Raw genomic sequence first — 16,485 nt, 5'->3', positions numbered from 1 at the left:
AGAGCTGGCACTGGCACGATGGGCCGAATGGCCTCCTTCTGTGCCGTAAGATTCTATGATTCTAGAGTGGCAGGGGGATGGGAACCTGAGCGGGGAGTCAGAAGAGAGTAAAGTTGAGAGCAGCAAGAGAGGGGAGGACCTAAGGGAAATTTGTACAAATAGTTGTTCAAGAACAAGTGAAAGGGAAAAGCGTAGAGCAGCAGAAAGAAAGTGTACTTTAGGCATTACAGATAAAGTGAAAACTAGAAGTCTAAAGCGATTAACCCAGCATCAAAGCTGAAGGTCAGGCTAGGGTGTGTGGCCCAACTAAGAGTTCTATATACAAATGCACGGAGTATAAGGAATAAATTAAATGAACTACAGGTTCAAATTCAAATTGGAGGGTATGACATGATAGCTATTACTGAGACATGGCTGCAGGATGGTCAGGATTGGGAACTAAATATACCAGGTTATAAGGTCTACAGGAGAGATAGGGAAAATGGAAGAGGGGGAGGAGTAGTCTTAGTGATTAGAGATGAAATCACTTCAATGATAAAGGAGGATATAACGAGGGGTAAGCAGCCAACAGAGACCTTATGGGTTGAATTGAGAAATAGGAAAGGATCTAAGACTACAGTGGGAGTTGTGTATAGGACCCCTGGCAGCAGCTCTGAAGTGCTAGATTGTATAAATGCAGAGATTAGACAAGCGTGTAACAAAGGCATAGTGGTCTTAATGGGGGACTTTAACCTTCACATAGATTGGGAAAAGCAGACTAGCAACTATCAGAAAGGTAGTGAATTTCTTGATTGTGTCCGGGATAGTTTTCTACAGCAGTATGTCCTAGAGTCAACAAGGGGGCAAGCCATACTAGATTTAGTAATGAGTAATGAACCAGATTTAGTTAACAGCTTAACTGTGCGTGAACATCTATGCAATAGCGATCATAACATGTTTGAGTTCAAGGTAGTGTTTGAAAGGGAAAAAAGTGAATCAGCTGCTAAGGTTCTAGACTTGGGTAAGGCCGACTTCAATGGGATGAGACAGAGACTGTCCACAGTAAACTGAGCAAATCTGTTAATGGGTAAAATGACTGATGATCAGTTGGAAATGTTTAAAGAAACATTTAACGTGATACAGAATCGGTTTATACCCCTGAGGGGCAAGAACTCTACTTGACAAAAAAAACAGCCATGGACAACTAAAGAGGTAAGGGACAGTATAAGACATAAGGAAAGGGCATTCAAAAAGGCAAAAGATGGCACAGATCCTGTCGAATGGGAAAGATACAAAGATCAACAAAGGGTCACAAAACAGATAGGAAGAGCTACAAAAAGAGAGTATGAAAAGAAACTTGCAAGGGATATGAAAACCATTACAAAGAACTTTTATAGTTATGTTAGGAAAAAGAGGGTGGTCAAGAGCCGTGATGACCCCTTAAAAACTGAAAGTGGGGATATTGTCATTGACAATGGGGAAATGGCGGACATGTCGAATAATTACTTTGCGTCAGTATTTACAGCAGAAAAAGAGGATAGCATGCCAGAAATCCCAAGAAAACTAACATTGAATTGGGGACAGGGACTCAATAAAATTAATATAAGCAAAACAACAGTAATGAAGAAAATAATAGCACTAAAGAGTGAAAAATCCCCAGGACCAGATGGATTTCCAACTCAGGGTTTTAAAGGAAGTAGGTGAGCACATTGCAGATGCCCTAACTATAATCTTTCAAAGTTCTCTAGATTCAGAAACTGTCCCTCTAGATTGGAAAATTACACATGTCACTCCGCTTTTTAAGAAAGGAGAGGGAAAACAGGGAATTATAGACCAGTTAGCCTAACATCTGTTGTGGGGAAAATGCGGGAGTCTATAATTAAGGATAGGGTGACTGAACACCTTGAGAATTTTCAGTTAATCAGAGAGAGCCAGCATGGATTTGTGAAAGGTAGGTCGTGCCTGACAAACCTGATTGAATTTTTTTAAAGATGTGACTAAAGTAGGGGACAGGGGAATGTCAATGGATGTTATTTATATGGACCTCCGGAAGGCATTTAATAAAGTCCCACATAAGAGACTGTTCGCTAAGACAGAAGCCCATGGAATCGAGGGAAAAGTACAGACTTGGTTAGGAAGTTGGCTGAGCGAAAGGCGACAGAGAGTAGGGATAATGGGTAGGTACTCACATTGGCAGGATGTGACTAGTGGAGTCCTGCAGGGATCTGTCTTGGGGCCTCAATTATTCACAATATTTATTAATGACTTAGATGAAGGCATAGAAAGTCTCATATATAAGTTTGCCAATGACACAAAGATTAGTTGCATTGTAAGCAGTGTAGATGAAAACATATAATTACAAAGGGATATTGATAGATTAGGTGAATGGGCAAAACTGAATTCAATGTAGGCAAATGTGAGGTCATCCACTTTGGATCAAAAAAGGATAGAACAGGGTACTTTCTAAATGGTAAAAAGTTAAAAACAGTGGATGTCCAAGGGGACTTAGGGGTTCAGGTACATAGATCATTGAAGTGTCATGAAGTGGTGCAGAAAATAATCAATAAGGCTAATGGAATGCTGGCCTTTATATCTAGAGGACTGGAGTACAAGGGGGCAGAAGTTATGCTGCAGCTATACAAAACCCTGGTTAGAACGCACCTGGAGTACTGTGAGCAGTTCTGGGCACCGCACCTTCGGAAGGACATATTGGCCTTGGAGGGAGTGCAGCGTAGGTTTACTAGAATGATACCCGGACTTCAAGGGTTAAGTTACGAGGAGAAATTACACAAATTGGGGTTGTATTCTCTGGAGTTTCGAAGGTTAAGGGGTGATCTGATCGAAGTTTATAAGATATTAAGGGGAACAGATAGGGTGGATAGAGAGAAACTATTTCTGCTGGTTGGGGATTCTAGGAGTAGGGGGCACAGTCTAAAAATTAGAGCCAGACCTTTCAGGAGTGAGATTAGAAAACATTTCTGCACACAAAGGGTGGTAGAAGTTTGGAACTCTCTTCTGCAAATGGCAATTGATGTTAGCTCAATTGCTAAATTTAAATCTGGGATAGATAGCTTTTTGGCAACCAAAGGTATTAAGGGATATGGGCCAAAGGCAGGTATATGGAGTTAGATCATAGATCAGCCATGATCTTATCAAATGGCGGAGCAAGCACGAGGGGCTGAATGGCCTACTCCTGTTCCTATATTCCTATGATTCAATTTGTATACTGATTTTAAAAATTCCATGTCTAAATGAATCAGTAACACAACACATCTCAATATAATTTGTCTTCTGAAAACTAGTCTGGAGTAGTACACAAGTCAGATCGACTGGGGTAGCAGGGTGGGGGGGGGCGCGGTTGGGGGGAGAACAGAATTCTATACTTTTAAGACTGTGAAAATCATTAGTATTAATTAATACTGCCACATTTTATTTGAAAACTAAGTTAAAAGAAAATCAGGTGGCATCTTTCTCATCCCTCATCTTGCAAATATCTTAACCCAGCATTAAATGTGCATCAAAGACTGTGCCACACATGGTGATTTCTCAATTTAAGCCCAGGCAGTCCTTCCCCTTAAGAGAGGGTTATTCTCCCATACCTGCAACAGCTGATTCAAGAGCACTATTAGCAAAGGCCTGAGAACAATGTGCAATGTCGAGAGAATCTCAAAGAATGAAGTAAAAAAGAGGAATTGTCAGAGGGTGCCCAATTATTGAGTTTCAGCTAGAACAGGCCACGGCTGTCGTTTTTAATTTTCCCTTTGTAAAATGTTATTACATTGTACAAGCATTCTATTTTCTTTTTAATTATTAAGTGTTGCAGCAAGTTATTAATCACCAATAGAAGATGCATGCATAATTAAAATGCAATGTTAAATTCGGTAAAGGCGCTTTAAACCCTAAACTAGCAAAAAAAAGCGTGTGTATTTCAAGCAAAACACAAGACACACCTGTACATTTAGATGATCTGGATGGCAGGAATTAAGTGGCTCAGCTTAAATACTTTGACTTACAAGTTTACAATTAACTCAGTTAAGAGTTCGGAACCAAATTACATACAAAATTAAGAGCATCTTTTGAATCTTCATCACAAGAGACGAGCTGAAAAGCTAAGGCCAATAGGTTTGATAAGTTACTACTAGACTTCTGAAATTCTGTTTTATTTATTCAGTATTTGAAATTCATAAAAATCATTGACAAAGTGCAATTTATTTTCCAACCCAGCAGATGGTGCTGTTTAGTTTTCTTAGCCACGTACAACTTTTTGCTGCTTAAAAATTGGTTATTTCATCTTGTGCTCAATGTTTTACATTCAACTCAGAACACTATTTTCCTACTTTATTGATATGGGGTTTAAATGTTGATTTGAGGCCATCCTGAATAGTTTAATTTTACAGGCCTGTTGCTCAGACAACCCAGACACAAAAAGAACCAATCCTCCCACTTTCCCTGTAATCAGTGTAGCATGTATTATCTCCATGCTATACTGACTACAGCTTGCCTCTCATCTGTGCTTCAAAACTATTGTTAGTCAGCTGCAGAAGAGTTAATCACCATCTTTTGCAAGTTGTCTGCTGACTAGATACAATACTCCAACTGGGCAAGTAAATGAACCATATTCTAGTTTGGTTTGAAAGAACAAACTAATCACCTAGCTGGGTGGGCAGAGGGGAAAAACAACAACAAAACAAATGTTTTAAAAATGAGCCCACTATGTATGACAGTACATGTGGCACGTATCAAATGGATACTAAAAAGCCAAGGTTTTAAAAAAAAAATCAATAGCAGATGGAGGCTACACAATGAGGAATAATGGAATACCCACTTTATTTCACAACTGAAAAGATTCACTAACTGGCAGTGAAGGCCATTAAAATGAACTGCATGTTCCACTCTTTTTCATTGTGAGCTTTTACACAAAAAAAATGCAGATAATGAGTCCGTACTGTAAATATTAATTTTGAACACACATCCCAATTTTGTTTACATGAGCGGCCCCATACCTTTTGTTCAGATACCATCTTGTAAATACCCTAACCATGCAGTAAATATTCAACCAGACAAGTATTAGGTTCCAACTATTACTTTCACTAATGAATCATTTGTCTTAATTTTATTACATGAAAATCCAGAATCTGAATGGATATCAGTTATTTTCCAACCGAACTCTAGAAGGATATGTTGATAGGGTTAGATGAAGAAGAATGGGAGGAAACTCGTGTGGAACATAAACACTGGTTTGGACCTGTTGGGCTGAATGGCCTGTTTCTGTGCTGTACATTCTATGTAATTCTTTGTCAGTTAAAAGTTAACTGTTGATTTTTAAGGTTAGCTTTACTTAAACACAGTATTTCACCATTAAATAAACCTATAATCTGCTTATCAAAAAACAACCACCTGCATTTATATAACGCCTAACACAGTAAAATGTACCAAGGGGCTTCACAGGAGTGTTATCAGACAAAATTTGACACCGAGCCACAGTGAGATATTAGGGCAGGTGACCAAAAATTTGGACAAACAGGAAGGATTTAAGGAGGGTCTTAAAGGAGAAGAGAGAGGTGGGGAGCCAGAGAGGTTCAAGGAGGGAATTCCAGAGCTTAGGGCCTGGACAACTGTAATAAAGTATGTTCTGGAATTGAAACACAAAGATGCATTCTGCCAACGAACAAATAAATTGAACTGCCCAATCTGGTCATGTTTATGCTTTCTCTTATATCTCGACAAATCTGAACGTGAGTTAAAAGATTTACCTTATGGTAATACTTGGATCAAAATACAAAAAGTGTGATGTGCAATTAGATTCTGGCTAACTACTCCTCCCACCATTTTCTCACCAGCTCTCCTGAAAAGGACAGTTCTGTGGACAACGGCCATCCTTCACATGTGAGTCAAGACAATAAGGAGTCAGCAAGGCTATTTGATTGTGGAGGGTATCACAGCTGAGCCTGTTCTTGCTGTCACCAATCACGGGTGGTCACATGCAGTTTCCAGCAGAGGTTGGTGGATAGTGATCAGGATCTTACTTGATTCCACCCCATCCCTCCCTCCCCACCGACCCCGCTAGCTATGGGGCACTGAGCCAATGGTAGCGCCCGACTGCTGCTCTAGTTACAATCAACTAACTTAACACAGGCCAGGAATTACATCCGTTATTTTCTGGCTTAATGCCATACTGGGCCATGCAGTTATTTACTAGGCCATTGAGGAAAAATGTAATTCTGGTTCATTTCTAAACTTAATCAGTGCACGTTAGAGGTTTTATTGCAGCATGCTATTGAGCACTAATTTATTAAGCTAGGAATGAATTCTAATAATGGTAACCTGTTCAGAGAAATTTGTAAATTCATGATAAAATTGACTCAATATGTAGAAGGAACACAAATATCTTCATTATGTTGTGCATCAGCCCAGCATATTGGTCTTCTACAAGGTGACAGAACACTGGTTTACACCAATAATTCTCACCACCGCACAAAGTCCGATTCTCAGTAAAGCTATCAGGGAGCTACTAGCAAGTGGTAGTTAGACAGCTCCTCTTGGGGTGGGAGAGGCGAGTGGGGTTGGGGAAAGAGTGCAGAAAAAGAGTGACAAATAGTCACCTCAGATAAATCTTCTATACTTCTTTACGTTCAGCTCAAAAGTAGCATTAGCAGAGGCTTGGAAGAAGGGCACCTGGGCACCGTTTTGGGCAGCGTAAAGCTTAAGGTGAATCAGAAAGGAATGAGAAACTTTTTATGGGGGGCGGTGGGGGGAAACAAAAATGAAACAAAAAAAAAAATCACATCAAATCATGTTGAGATTCTGATTAGGCAACCACTGCAGACCTCATGTCTGAAACCTCAGCCATCATATTAACCTAAATACTTTCATGTTAATTTCAGGGTATACAAATCACAACTTTTATAAGGATGCAGTACCTACATACACACATTATATATAAAGTTCTAGAAATGAGGTAATTTTTAATTAAAAAAAACATTTTCTTTTAGTTCATACAACTCGGTCGAAGCAACTTTGACAAGAGTGTTCTAAAGTGGCTTGTATTATAATTAGATACTGCTCAATAAATGTAAAATTATTAAGTTAGATCAAAAGTTACAGATTTAATTTAGAAGATAATGCTTTTAGAACTAGATGATCAGTAGTATTTTAACTGGCACAGCCATCCACTTAGTTGGGCATGCAAATTGCAAAGTACCTGATTGGTTGTGAATTGGAGTTTACTACAGTGGGGCTAGAGGTTCTTGCCATGACTGTGTGGACAGTCACCGTATGAGAGACAGGGGTGGGTTCACTGGAGACAGGGAAAAAAAAGAGCAAAGCATGTAGGAGAGAAAAGAATTAAGCAAAGAAGCAAATTTACAAGATTGAAATTATATGCAGAAAGACAAAATAGTAACAGAAAAAGATTACTCACCTCAGCTGTAACAGACCTCACCCTGAGCTAGGCTCCCCAAATAACATGATAATTCTTTCCACATACCATGATAAATCCCTCAAATACCACTGGAGAGAAAAAGGGGAAAGCTAGAGAGTGTTACTTGTGCACCTTCCCCTTCAACAACACTACCTTCCTAATCTGCCAAACAATGAAATTCTGGAATAACCCTTTTGGGAAGGTGCACTTATAGCACAGTCAACCGAACAGTGCATTAAACCATGTATGATCCTCAAGTCTACCGTGGACTTCAGTCATGCTTAGAACAATCCTGACTTTTTGTACAAACTCCAATACCAGCTACACTGACACAATTCAGAGAGCCGCCATGTATACCCTTGAACTAATCCTTAAATGACAGGCTGCTATTAAAAGAAAGTTCAACTATCTTTGTCTGCTTAGTGAGATACTAAGCCAGATGCAGGAGTATTGGTTTGAATACAAACAGGCCCCCAAATATAACACACTGGAAGTATGAAGGTCTGGTTTAATATTTTGCCTTGTCTCATAATTGTAATAAATCACTGAAATTATTGGTGCAATGACTGCTTGGTGTTCAGTTATCTCTTGTAGAACAATGGGGAACAGGTACTATGCTAATGTTGAGGCTGATGATTATGATGCAATGACAAGCTGTGAGGAGCAAGGATTTTATTGAGACCATAGACAGGCTGGTGAGAAGAGGGTGATCTTTGATGGGCTGAGACCTCAGAAAAGTACTGGTCTAGGCTTCTGTGAAAAAGTCCCGAATGAGTGTGGATCTCAGCAGTTTAGCAGCACTAAGCACTAAACCAGCTTCCTGTTTCTCATTAGGGCGTTACAAAGGACAAGGGGTTATAGTTATGAAGACAGACTTAGAAAATTAGGGCTTCTTCATTACAGCTGAGATGGTTAAGGGGTAACCCAATAGAGAACTTCAAGATTCTGTGACTTATGATAACGTAAATAGTGACCGATTGTTTCCACCGGTCAGCGAAATGGTCACAGGAGGTCACAAATTGAAGATGATGGCAGAAGAATTGAAGGGGAGATTTGGAAAAAAATTGTTACAGAGAAGGTGGTTAAAATGTGAAATGAACTCTAGATTGTGAGAGAGAATAAGTTTTTTTTTTAAAAACGGGAACGGATGCTTGAAAAGGAGCAATGTCAAAGGTTAATGAGGAACCAGGAGAGTGGGATTAGACTAGGTGTTCATGTGGAGAAAAACACTGGTGCAGAATTGGTAAGCCAAATGGCCTGTATCTGTGCTGTTAACATTCTTTGGTTCTATGGTAATCTTCCCACTTCTTGTCCATCTAGGATCACCCTATCCCATTAGGGCATTGATGTGCAGAGTTATCTGGAGCAGAATGAGAAGAATCACAGACCCCAGTAAACCCGGCCACCTGATCAATTAACAATGCCCTGGAGTAGTGTGAATCTGCCTGGCTCAGGTATCAGACTACCTAGTTCACCAGAGGGTTGACTTAGTTTTGAGCTTCTATAGACAGCAATGTAATTTTAGAGCCACTTCAATCCAAAATAGATCCTCCCTTCTTCCATTGCGTCCCAAAGGAACATAGCCACAATTTGTCAGACAACTGACAAGGGTTTGAGCCCTTACTAGATAGACTGCAAATAACAGGAGCTTCTCACAAGCAGCATAGTAAATACCACAATTCACCATAAAATCTGTGTGTGCATTACCACTGATTTTAACCTAACACCATTGACTTCAATGGAGAGCAAAATCGGGAGGGATAAAATCAGAATTGCACCCAATTCAGTCAGTTTCCTGAAGGGTTTTAGGTTAAAATTGCCTCCATTGTTCCACTAGTTAGAGATGTGGAGCTTCAGTATCACTTGCTTGTCCTCTGCAACCCAATCACAGTAGGTATCAAACCCCAAATATACGTATTCTTGTACCTCCAGGTAGCACCTGCCAGCAACTATCATCCCAAGTCTCAATGTTTCTGAATCAGCCAAATGATGAACATCTGCCTTTAGAGTGGTAGAAACACTTATACAGGACAGCGTGTAGCACGACATTCAGAACATCAAAGTATCTAAGTGCAATGCCACATACTGGCAAAAGGCCGGGGGGGGGGGGGGGTGGTGACGGGGGAAAGACTTGTGATGGAATGATAACACAATCTCCTGAAAAGGTAAAGTGTCCCAAGATGACTCATCCTGTGGGATTGATTTGGAGAACAGTCATGGTATGTGGGGAGAAAATAATCTAATTTTATTTTGTGTTTGGTCTAAACAGAATTATTGCCCACCTCGCTAGACATTTCCAATTCTATTATTTGCACTCTGAACTACCGAAGCCAACCAGTCCTATTATTTGATCTTTTGGCGACAGTTAAAAGCCAAAACACAAGATACAATTTTCCATTTTTATTTAAGTACATTTAGACTTGTTTCTGTTTCAGACTTTGTTGTTTTATACTGTGTTACTGTATTCTTTCACAGATTATAAAAAACATTAATAAATCAGAAATTATTCTAGTCCTCAAAAAATTTGAATATTTCACTACTTTTGTAGAAAAAAAAAGCAAATAAATTTTAAAATGTTGTAGTCTACTCTATCCTTGTCTCCAATTGTCTACATAACTAGTATCAATGGTAAAAAAAAAAGTGCTCAAAACAGGACTGCAGATGTAACATCTGCACATAATCTGTATGTGTGATATTAGAATTTCATCAGATCCATTTTACCCTTCAGGTGTCAATTAAAGGAACTGAAATATTTACATCTATTTGCATATGGTGTAGCACAAAACCACTGCAAGATTTCTTTCAGTTAAGTAACTGGCAGATATTGAATAAAATATATTACTCACCTTGAGTGGACTAATCTTCATTGTCAAAATGAAGCTATATTTCACATACCAGATGTTTAGAATAAAGCCAATTCCAAATGGAAACATCTGTATATATGTACCTTTAAGAATCTATATTGGACCCCTCTCCCCATCTGATCCCACAATTGTATGCTACATTCTTGAATTATGTACCTCAAAAAGTGCCACATCTATCAAGTTCTAATCCAAAGTTAAAAGTACGATGTCCACTTTCTTACTGTTTTCAATCTTACTCTGTTGCACCATACATCTTTTTCTAGCCAAGCACGCAGACAGGGAACCTTTTCTCACTACTCTGCCTGCCAAGCTCTTGTCAGCAGCTACGCACCCTAACATGATGCACTGCCTTCTTTTCATTGCTTTTCATGGGGGAAGCATCTAGCTTCTGCTTAGCTGTTATCTGGGAGAAATCACAGGCATGATACTTGTGCCCTACTGCATGGCACAGGACATTGGAGCACCAATGACAGAAACACATCAATTAACTATCTTAAACTATATAATGTCTTATATCTTCAACCTATTCTCAGAAAGGCCAGCACTAACGCCTAACATGAACCAGTTTTCCTGTTCCTCAGTTTACCAGCAATAGAAGTCCTCCAGCCTCGCATACACACATCAACAGATCAAACATATCAAATCTAAATAATGACAAAATACTAAATGGCTGCTTACCATAAAGGTCTTGGGTAACAACGTGCGACACAACCACAACTAGAAAATTCTAGAACATTTGATCTTACTGCTCCATTTCCCTAAATACACTGTCTGTGGAAAGGCAGATGAGCGCATGAAGAAAAGGAGAATGGCTAACTTTATCCTTTATTTTCAAGTTTTCCCCATATACCACAAACCTTACTTGAAGTGTTAATTGAAAGGCAGTTAAAGCAAAACCATTTTCCAAATCCCATATCTTTGGAGCAAGGCCTGTAATGCTGATTAAATATACAGACAATGCTACAAGTGCCTGCTTTATGAATGCTTAAGGTAAACTATTTTGAAATTAGCCAACAAAGTGCCTTTTTTTCTGGTAGTGCCCGTGACCGTTGCCATGCCAGACAACTGGTATGTGAAGTATATTCAATCAGATCAGGACACACATAAGCTGCCCCCCAAACTTTAACCCTTCACCAGAGGAAAAAAAAACTTGCATATAGAGGTAATGAAATAAATTAAACATTTGTGTCATTTCAAATGTACCTGGATGCAATAACTACTTCCTCGGTTGTGATAGGTTGTGTACGAGACCGATCTTGCATACGACGCAATCTTCGTTCCACCGCTGAATTTCTTGACCGAGGTTTAGCAGGCAGGGATGTATCCATTGCCTTTGTTGCTTTTTCCATCTCCTGACGCCAAAAGTTATAAAATGAAATCATATAGCAACAAATTTTAAAATTTACCAAAGGGGTAGGAAATCTAACTAATTATTCAGGAAGAAAGCCAAGAGGCCATGCTAAAACTTAGTTTAAAAACAAGTGAGTAAGCTGTTGGAACTTTAAAGGGAGTTAAGAAATACATAAAACATATTTGAATTACATCATAAATCAGACACAAAACCAGATGTTGCTGGAGTCTCAGATGAGATCAGAGCATTTCTTCACAGTACTATATATTACCAATAAAAACAAATTACATACACGGAAAAGTGACCTCTTTGCAGACACACTCATCTTTGCTCGTTCATCCAATTTCTCTTCATCTACTGCAGAAAAAAAAAGTGCAGTTAGTTTTTGCTGGTATTAAGTAAGAAATCTGAATCTTAAAGTTGCCCGGTGCAGAGGAGAAAGGGGAGAGGAAATAACCCTGCTCCGTTTTCACAGACATGCAATTAAAACCACCACCAAATGCATGCAGCACAATGGAAATTATGTTTTTTAAAATATTAAAGTCATAACAATGAAACAAAATCTTTGTTGCTTATCAAAAATAGTCATGGTCTGACAAGCCTCAGCTCAGATTTTTCTTTGTTGAATTACATAGCAACAGTTAGAAACAATTTCTAACTGAGTCCTGTTATTTCTATTCCTTATTTAGCGTGATCATTTTTCTTGTACTACAAACCAACAAAACAAAATTCTTGTGATTGTAATTAAATGCTCTAGTTCAATAGCAACTGGTTTGAGGAATTTGGCAACAAAATGTTTTAAATGCCCATAAGCAAAGCAGCACAGTGAGACCAAAGCCTGAATTTTCCAATTGGCATTATTCTAATGCCATTGGTAAACCTTTTAAAATAAATGAATTACCATCATCACTAAAATTATGGCAATTGGAAAATCCAGGCTCAAGTGTACTAAACAGGTAAATATCCTGACACAATTATTTCATAGGCTAGCAATTGGAGATATACAATGCACAGTATAAATTCAGTGTACAATATACACGTCTATTTTTCCCACACATTCCAATTTATGTACTATTTATATATACAATTAAGAATTCACATCCTTCAATGTTAGTATATAAAATAAATGCTTCTAGTCATGCTAATCTCATATTTCACTTGTAATGCAAGTCACATAGTAAAGGTAAGAACAAGAGCCAATACTTGCCTTCAGTAGCTTCCATTTGTGCAATCAGTCCTGGCCTACAAAACAAAGATTAACAAATTACTTTGATGAAAATTGTGGCTCTAAATTCTGCTTTAAATCACCCATAAATACACCAATGCACAACAGCATGCTAGAAAATTCCAAAATACAAGGCTACAATTTATGTTTGAATTGCCTTACAATGTTGAATAAAAGTTAGGATTGAATTCCACTACTCAATTTGGTGTTTTATATTTTTATAAGTTACTGTTCTGATGTGGAGTGGAGAGTTAATCAAAACCCCACTGATGAGTTCACAATGTTGGTATCTCCAATAATTCAAGTTAATTGCTGTTACTATATCTCTTATGATGATATTTAGTCCAAATGTAATTACAGCAGCATTATTTGATTGCTACAATATCTATACACTGACCAAATAAAAAAGGTTCAGGATTTTGCACTCTGGTAAAGTAAATAGACATTTAACGATTGCTTGAACACTACACTATCTTCAATTATGCATTCTTTCCACATTCTGAAAGTGCACAAAAACTTAATAGAAAAGTAAAGGAAAAACAAAAATGAAAATTTTCTCTGAAGGCACAGAGACCAAGTAGCATGCAGTTTGTACACTTAACAGCTCTGACCAATACTCTTCTTCATCTTTATATTTCTCGTCAATCACAGAATTAGGAGGCATAGAGTAGAAGTCAGTGCCAAGGTCACAAACTTCCTTGTCATTATCTGCACAAACAAAAATAGCCTCATGGGATTCCCCTAGAAGATTGACGGGTCTCTTTACAACTACATGAACAGAAATTATTGGGCACTGTAGCTGTATCTTCAACAACATTCATTATAATTTATACGCACACACCAGCCTACCTATCTGTCTCTTGCCGTTCTGCTGTGGTTATAGGCTGTGTTCTAAACCTGTGAGAGGTCTTCCTATTCTCACCAAAGGAAATGTAACGTCTTGGCCTGCGATGGGCCTTCTCCATTTCAGCAGGGGCGGCCAAATCAAGGCCCGATGTCACTAAGTCAACATTAGCTTCACTTTAAGCATAGGAAAGAAAACGCACGGGAGAGAGAGAGAGAGCGAAAGAGAGAGCAAGCGAGAGAGGAAAAAAAGAGAAAAAAAGGAAAATTATAAAAGACCCCCAGAGAAATATTCCCTCAATAGATTACATCACACTGCATGCTTATACCATGCATGGTAGTTAGCAAACTTAGCAACTACACAGCATCACAACTTGCACAGGCCAGCAACAAGCAAATTGCAATATTAAGATTTCAGATGACTACTTTTCACAAAAAAGGCTGCAAGCTAAAGCTTAAGTGTGTCTTGCAAGTTCAATTTCTAAACTGTGCAAATGCACAATAGTTGAGCAAAAAAAGAGTCAGCATTCAAAGTACCACCTACAGGTCCTGGTTTCTGCTGGCATTGGCTATCTCCAGGTAGGCGCTTCGAAGTTTGGCAACAGACACCCTCGTGTCCACTGTACCAGCATCTCCACTAAGGACATCTGTACTGGTGCCCTGAAGCTCTTCACTGTTTGGGACTTCTACTTTCGGTGCCTCCAAATTATCTAGTGTAGAACATTTTAGTTTATGTTTTTCATTGAATGCTTCTTTGGTTTGGGCTTTTCCTCTTCCAGCATCTGCACGAGAATGTACCCCAGGTTCTTTCTGAATATATAGGGTTCGCTCACTCTTTTGATTAGCATCCACAGGTTTATACCAGCTAATTTCAGTTGGCACCAGAAAACAAGATTCTAGTTCTTCAGAGCGGTCTGCCACAGCGCTGCTAGGTTTGTGAACAGGAGGCTTTTCATCTTCCTCTGCCGTATACACGTGTGAATGTACGACTCTCATGTCACAGACAGTTTCTTCAAGACCTTTCTCTTGTTTGCGAACCTGAGAAGGTAAAACTGCTTTACGGCTTTTCAGCAAGTTCCTAGTGCTGCCAGGCTCATCCAGTTTTGATTCAGGACTGTAAACAGATCTTCTTCCAAACTCTGTGTCATTTGTCTCTTCAGTTCTTGTTGTTGAAAGGATGGTACTGCCTGGTACACGATTCCCAACTACGCTGCTTTTGTACTCTTTTGGCATTGCGTTGGCACCGTCTACAGGATCAGTCGGCTGAACAAAGACTGGCTGCTGGGCTGCACTGGGCTTACTAACTGCATTAACAGTTGGAGATTCCGACAGGAGGGAGATATAATGAACTGGCATTTGTTGCGGTCTTCTATGAGTGATGTCTTTGACTATTTCAGGGCTGCTCCGAATTCCTTCCTCTTTCAACATTCTTTCTCTAACTTTTACTCTTGAGAGAAAAGGAGGAAACCACTCATTTAAATAAAAAAAAAAGAACAGTCACTTTTATTTATGTCTCATCGCACCCCCAAATAATAGAGGGGCTCCAGCACACCTTAACACAACTACTGAACAAGACAAACTGAGCAGTTTCTTTTAGGCAACAAAAGGGAGTCAATTTTCTTTTATATATTAGTTGATGCAACAAGGAGGCACAGGAGATAACTGTAACAAAGACAACATCCAAGTCACAGATTTCCCAAAACCCTGTGTATACTCCACTTACTCAACAGGTGATGGCTCACTTTATATAGAAATGTTTGTACACCAGGGTACTTTCAACAACCCTAGGAAAAAGGGGATGCTATTTTGTAATTTTGTAATGTAAATTACAAAATTCCCCTCACTGCTGGGTCATATTTCTATTTGTTGAAAAAAAATCCTTTACTGCAAGCTGCCTGATTAACTAATAGGCATCAGACTTTTTAAGCTCTAAACACATGGGCTTTCTGTATTCTTCCAAACTGTATTTGGGCCAAACCAGCCAAATATTTCAAAAGAATTTTGGGAAAAAAATATCAACACATGTAGTTTAAGAATGTTATAGTGCTGCACCTCTGATTTTATATTTAAGGTATATATAGAGCTACAATGATTTGTTACATGTTCTTAAAACTTTCTTCTCTCTCAACCTTACCCCCACCAAAATAAATAATTATAACTTCAGGTGATGAAAGAAAGATGTGCTTTATTTAGGCTTTCTAGTTTTCAGCGTTTATTTTGCCTATCTTTGGTGCTCATGTTTTCAGCAGTACTATTGTGTGTTTTATTGGTGCTTTCAACACGAGAAAAATTAGGTATCAGAGAAAATATTTTACTTTTACTCCCACAGCTTTACTAGATCAGCTGTGTTGTATCCAATGTACATGGATTAACATTAATTGGGGTATAAAGATTCTTTGCAGTAACTTTCTCTTTCAAGCTCAAACAATTCAACATTAAAAGCTAAACCATACCAATTATGAACATCAATTACAAATAAGTGTTTTTTGCAGCATTAACAAACACCAAATTCAATATTTTGAATGGTGAACAGAGAGAAGAGAGGAATGGGGTGATGTGTACTTAACCCAGTAACTGGGAAGCCAGCTATAGTTTACCACACTACTATGCACTATTCATGTGTCATGTGGCACAGCACTCATCTTTAAATACCTTTCAAGTATTGAACATTCTTCAAGGTCTTCAATAATATGCACACACATCTACTACTATAGCTGCAACATTCTATACATTTTTGAACAAAGTTTTAATGGATGAACTATAGAATCTTTGGACATTTTGGGGGACTGGAGTAACAGATATA

At 38.6% G+C, this 16,485-nt stretch overlaps 1 protein-coding gene across 11 annotated transcripts in view; it reads right to left on the bottom strand.

Annotated features, from left to right (window-relative positions):
• svila (supervillin a) overlaps window positions 1–16,485 on the bottom strand; it is a 203,224-nt gene that overhangs the window by 96,347 nt on the left and 90,392 nt on the right. For 5 of the 11 annotated variants that reach the window (XM_068007306.1, XM_068007311.1, XM_068007316.1 and 2 more), the window contains 6 exons: window positions 14,227–15,129; window positions 13,689–13,859; window positions 12,822–12,856; window positions 11,907–11,971; window positions 11,467–11,615; window positions 7,181–7,276 (listed from right to left, as the gene is read on the bottom strand). In XM_068007306.1, coding sequence (XP_067863407.1) covers window positions 7,181–7,276; window positions 11,467–11,615; window positions 11,907–11,971; window positions 12,822–12,856; window positions 13,689–13,859; window positions 14,227–15,129 — 1,419 coding nt within the window. The remainder of the gene's footprint in view (window positions 1–7,180; window positions 7,277–11,466; window positions 11,616–11,906; window positions 11,972–12,821; window positions 12,857–13,688; window positions 13,860–14,226; window positions 15,130–16,485) is intronic. The other 6 variants (XM_068007323.1, XM_068007330.1, XM_068007384.1 and 3 more) reach the window with 3 other exon arrangements.

This window comes from Heptranchias perlo, chromosome 2 (genome assembly GCF_035084215.1).
Source record: "Heptranchias perlo isolate sHepPer1 chromosome 2, sHepPer1.hap1, whole genome shotgun sequence".
Taxonomy (NCBI): domain Eukaryota; kingdom Metazoa; phylum Chordata; class Chondrichthyes; order Hexanchiformes; family Hexanchidae; genus Heptranchias; species Heptranchias perlo.
The sequence above is the reverse complement of the archived record's forward strand: the minus strand, read 5'-3'. Positions and strand labels throughout refer to the sequence as shown.